The 6,000-nt window shown below is 34.0% G+C and overlaps 1 protein-coding gene across 2 annotated transcripts in view; it reads left to right on the plus strand.

Moving 5' to 3' along the window:
- ZFR (zinc finger RNA binding protein) overlaps nucleotides 1-4,376 on the plus strand; it is an 86,385-nt gene extending 82,009 nt beyond the window's left edge. For both annotated transcript variants that reach the window (XM_018065619.1, XM_018065620.1), the window contains one exon: nucleotides 2,767-4,376. In XM_018065619.1, coding sequence (XP_017921108.1) covers nucleotides 2,767-2,946 — 180 coding nt within the window. In that variant the 3' untranslated portion in view covers nucleotides 2,947-4,376. The remainder of the gene's footprint in view (nucleotides 1-2,766) is intronic.

Consider the following 6,000-nt stretch of genomic DNA (forward strand, 5'->3'; position numbering starts at 1 on the left):
TGCATTGGCAGACAAGTTCTTTACCACTAGTACCACCTAGGAAGCCCATCACTTTTATATGAAATGTAGAAAATACAGCAAACTAGTGAATATAACAAAAAAATGAAGCAAACTCACAAAACAAACTAGTGGTTACCATTGGGGAGAGGGAGGTGGGAAGGAGCAGTATTGGGGTAGGGAATTAAAAGGTACAAACCATTGCATATAAAATAAGCTATAAGAATCTATTTACAGCATAGGGAAATAGTCAATATATTAATAATAACTAAATTGTATATAACCTTTAAAAATTATGAGTCACTGTATTGGGCACTTTTAATTATTTAATAACTGTACATCAACTATACTTTGATAAATAAAAGTGAGGAAGTTACGTATACTGCACCATTCCATCTATATAACATTTGTGAACTAACAGAACAGATTAGTGATTCCTCAGAGTTAGGGATAGGGGTGAGGATAGATGTGGCTGGTGAGAGTCTTGTGGTGATAGTATAGTGCCTTGTGATGGTGGTTAATGCAAACCTACACATTTGGTAAAGTTACATAGATTTATATACATCACACATAAACCAAGTGTGTGTATAACTGGTGAAATCTGAATAAGCTCTATGGATTGGACCTAGGTCCATTTCTATTTCTTTCTTAGTGGGCCATAGTGCCAATATTAATAATTTGCTTTTTTCCTTTGTCTGGGATTTTTCTTCTTTTCCTTCCATAATATTTACCTTTGTTTTTGTATCTGTATTCTCTAGTGATCTTTTTTGAGTTGCTTCTGCAAGATGTAGCTTTTGTCATTTATTCAGATGCCTTCCTGTAAGTGTCCAATAGAGCAGCATATCTTTAAAAGGGCACATTTGTAAGGTTATCTTCCCTCTCAAAAAAGGATTAAGTAAACCGTTACATCTTCTTTGATGTTGTTTTTAAAATTCCAAGATGATTTCATATGGGAATAATTTCCGTATCATCAACTTTCATTTGCTTTTAAATAATTTCCAATTATATATTAGAAATATCTCTTGTTAGAATTTAGAAGTACATGCAAATCACATGCAGAACAAGAGCTTACAGAGTGCTCAGATGCTTACAGTGCTTCTCAGATGCTACTGTAGTTTTCCTTACTGAAGTACTCTTCTGTTTAGAAACTCCTAATTGGAGAAGGCAGGGTACCCCACTCCAGTACTATTGCCTGGAAATCTCATGGACAGAGTAGCCTGGAAGCCTGCAGCCCATGGGGTCGCTGAGGGTTGGACACAACTGAGCGACTTCACTTTCACCTTTCACTTTCATGCATTGGAGAAGGAAATGGCAACCCACTCCAGTGTTCTTGCCTGGAAATCCCAGGGACATGGGAGCCTGGTGGGCTGCTGTCTGTGGGGTCTCACAGAGTCAGACACAACTGACACGACTTAGTAGCAGTAGTAGTATGAGAATAGGCTGATGATCAGTAGCAATATTTCTATAGTAAAAGTGTGTTACTGTTCATTATTGTGCAGCAGATAACTTTGGATACTTTCTTTAAATGTAAAAGAAAACCTTTTTCTGTTTATCTTTGGGAAATACCTTTTTTTAAGTAACTCTAAATAAATGCTATATCCTATTATGATAAATAATCCCTAGTTTCACCTCATAAATAGTAACATTATGCATAATTGCCAGAAAGTGGAACCATCCCAAGTGTCTATCAGTTGATGGATGGGTAGATAAACAGATGTGATATATTCGTACAGTGGAAAATTACTCAGCCATTAAAAGGAATGATGTGCTGATATGTACAAGGTAGATGAATCTTGAAAACCTTATGCTAAGTGGAAGAAGCCAGATGCAAAAAGTCATTGTATGGTTTTGTTTATATGAAATGTCCATAGTAGGCAAATCTGTCAAGTTACACAAGTAGATTAGTAGTTGCAAGGGCCTCATGGTAAAGGGATTGAGGAATGACTGCTGTTGGGCCATGGGGTTTTGGGGTGAGGGGAGGGTGGAACATTGGGAAGGTGATGAAAATGTTCTGGGATTAGAGAGTAGTTAATGTTGAAAAATTGTAAGTATACTAAAAAAAAAAGCAACAACTGAATTGTACACTTAAAAAAAACAAATCTTATATGGAATTATATCTCAGGAAGTAGTCTAAACAGTTCTATTGAAGGTTTAACCACATAGTGAAAGTTGTCTTTTAATCAAATGACTGTAGAATCTCCTTAAATATCCTGCAGAATATTGGGAAACTATGTCTCAAAATATCTTATGACACATGAGGTCTTGTGACATTGATGCCTAATGTATTCCTGTATATATACATAGCCACAGAAGTGAAAAATCTTTTTTTGTTCACTAAGTAACAAGTTGAAGAAGTATAATCCTCATTTTGTAAACCTGGGGAGGTGTGTGTTGGGAGGCACATGTGCCTGAGGATGAGCACATGGGCATCCATAGGAAAAGATGCAAGATACATAAATGTGAACCAAAGAGAGGTTCATTTGATGAGTGAGATGCTTTTTTCTTTGCTGTATACTGTCTTAGGATTTTTTAATGAGCATAATAATTTTGTTGATTTTTTTTAACTTACATTAAAAAAAAAATAGCATGCACACAGAAAAGCCTGAAAATAAAAACTTCAGAACATACAGTCTTTCATTTGTGAACCTTAATATTGTTTAAGGTGTTTCTTTCATTAAACATGCTTTTTTATATTGTTATGTTGGGCTGTAAACCTAATAAGAATTAATATTGGTTCTTTAATTTGACTAAATTTTCATTTTGTTGCAGTTTGCATTGCGACTCCTTGCATTCCGCCAGATACACAAAGTTCTAGGCATGGATCCACTACCACAGATGAACCAGCGTTTCAACATCCACAACAACAGAAAACGAAGAAGGGATAGTGATGGAGTTGATGGATTTGAAGCTGAGGGGAAAAAAGACAAAAAAGATTATGATAACTTTTAAAAAGTTTCTGTAAATCTACAGTGTTAAAAAACAACAGGTGCCCATTCGTTGGCTGTTTTTCATTCATAATGATGTCTACTTTGAAAAAATTATTGAGAATTTAAAGAATTTCATGGAAGAACCAAGTTTTTCTATGATACTAAAATCTTAATGTACAGTGTTAGGTATTATATGAATGGAAAGACACCCCACCCCCACAAAATTGTGCTCCAGTTTGGGGAATTACAATGGTTCTGATTTTTTTCCCTTTATTTTGGTTTTTATTTACTGGTTGCCCTAGCTCCCCTTATATTTGTGTCTTTTATTAACTAGTCCTATTAAATCTTCACTGTATTTAATGCAGTATTTGTGCTTCAGTTACTATGTGTATTTTGATATTTTTATTTAGTTTTATTTGCTGTTTGATACTAGTTGTTACTTTGTGTTACAGATATCCTTTACGCCTTCTTAATATTTTACAGCAGTACGTTTTTTTGTAACGTGAGACTGCAGAATTTTTTCCTTTTGTTATTCTTTATGTGATGGATTACAACACAAAAAGTTATCCTGCCATTTAAGTGCTCAGAACTAAATGTTTCTGCAGATCTTGTGGCATTTGTCTCTCTAGTGTGATATATAAAGGTGTAATTAAGACAGATTTCTGTTAATCTAATCAAGTTTGCTGTTAGTTGTGCATTAGCAGTATAAAAGCTAATATATAATATATGGTCTTGCAACAGTTTTAAAGCCTCTGCATAATTGATAATAAAAATGCATGACATTTTTGTTTTTAATAGACTTTTAAAATTATAATTTTAGGTTTGACACGTAGATCTTTGTACAGTTGACTTTTTGACATAGCAAGGCCAAAAATAACTTTCTGAATATTTTTTTCTTCTGCATAAGTGGAAAGGGCATTTTTCATATATAAGTGGGCTAACCAATATTTTCAAAGAACTTTATCATTGTGCAACTAACAACAATAACTAGCCCTTAATTATGAAGACAGTTCCTTATTGGTGTGTGTGTGAGATTACTCTAGCAACTATTACAGTATAACAGTTGAATGATCCCTCCCCCTGCCCCTACACCCCATCACCCAGATAATTTACAGTTCTATTAACAGTGAGGTTGATAAAGTATTACTGAAAAAAAAATTAAGATTATCTAAGAAAACAACCGGAAAATTATTTGGTGTGGCCATCTTACATGCTTATGTGTCCTACAGAAAGCTAAATATTCTAGCAGTGGTGTAATGAAAAGTTACATCTTACTGTTAATATGTATGCTCTGGTATACAGATGTCATTTTGTTGTCACAGCACTACAGTGAAATACACAAATAAAAACTTAAATTCATATAATGGCTTAAATGTATTATATGTTAGAATTGACATAAGTGCTTCTGCTTTGAAATGACTTATTGTTTCCGTACAACCATATTCAAATTTATTGGGTACTTATATCTTGTTATTCCTGACAAATGATACTTCCTGGGCACATAATTTCCAGAAAAGTGTATCATTCAGTATCATATTGGTTCAGTTTCTTTCTTGGGCACAGTCTTCCCCCAGACTCTTAGAGGAACAAGAGACTTGGGCTTTTCTTCCGAATTTGTGATACACAATCTTTCTATCTTGGGCAAGTGTCTTTTTTTTTTTAATCTTTCCAGGTCTCATTTTACTCTTGAATACTTAGTCACCCAGTGAAAATTTTGGAATTATGTTTCTCACAGTTCTCCTACTTAGAAGGAAAAAACTGATACTTATCATGCACTAATGATAATTATCATGCTAGATCTTTCATATGTTTTCCTGTTTAAAACTATCATAACAATAAGTGAAGGTACTATATTACTTATTTTCCAGATGAGGAAACTGAAGCCCAGAGTGGCTAACCAAAGCTAGTACATTGATTTAGTAACAGGGTTGAAATTGATAGATATCAAAAGTTTATGCTCAGCAAAGCTGAGTCTGCTCCTTTGATCTTGCAATTAATTATCTTCTAAAAATGTTTTCAACCCAAATTCCCAATTTTTGCATTTAATTTTAGGTGTCTTCATCCAGATACACAAGTGATACCACTAAAATTTTTTTCAGTATTTTTTTCAGTATTATTTATTTTTTGCATGGCTTAATTGTTTTCATAGCTCTAGCTAGATCTGCATTAACTATCTTATATGAAATAAGACTGACTTCAGTATCTGTTAGTATCTTTTCTTCTGCTTTGACAATTTTTAAAACTGTATAAACACTCTAGTCAAGCATCGGTTCTCACCATGCTAATGCGTTCTTGAACCAGTTGTTTTGGCAGCTGATTTATTCTCTGCATCTCAGACTAGCTCTCCCTGTTATTACAGTGCATGCTTACGTTCCAGTAATGATAACCCAGATAAACTGATTTCTCTCACCCACTCCCTAGTTACATGATATACATTCCAAATTAGATTTCTGTCTTCACCACTGTTGTTTCTTTGATGTCTTTGAATAAGCTGGTATCAAAAATGCAAACTTGCTGTAAGAAAGGATCTCTGATTTTTTTGTTAATGGTATTTTAAGTCATTTTTTTCCTGCTTATTGACAAAAGAGCAAGCCTTTTGTTTGGTCATGCTATTACATTGTCAGTATAAGTTGTGAATTTAAGTTATAAACAGTTACTTTAATGGATTCACCTTTTTTTTGTTGTTGTTACTGAATTTGGCAGAGCTATCTTAAATTTTTCCCAATAAAGGGCAAATTTTATAGTGTTGTAGATAATAAAGCAGTGATCTCAAATTTGTTCATGAGAGTCATCTGGGGACCATTCTAAACATTAACATTTCTAAGCCCTAGTTCAAAAGATTCTGACTGAGGAGGGCCAGAATAAGCCTGAGAAAGTGCATTTTAGGATGACTTTATCTTAGTTATTTGTTTGAACAGATTGTTCATAACATGTTGTAAAGGTCAAAAAGTGTAAAGGAGTATACAGCATAAAACAAAATATCTTCTGCCTCCCCTTGTTTTCCAATTACATGGCTCCCCTTTCTAGAGGCAGTGTTAATCCATTTGTGCATTCACACATGGTCTGTGCACTTATG

Source organism: Capra hircus, chromosome 20 (genome assembly GCF_001704415.2).
Source record: "Capra hircus breed San Clemente chromosome 20, ASM170441v1, whole genome shotgun sequence".
Lineage (NCBI taxonomy): Eukaryota > Metazoa > Chordata > Mammalia > Artiodactyla > Bovidae > Capra > Capra hircus.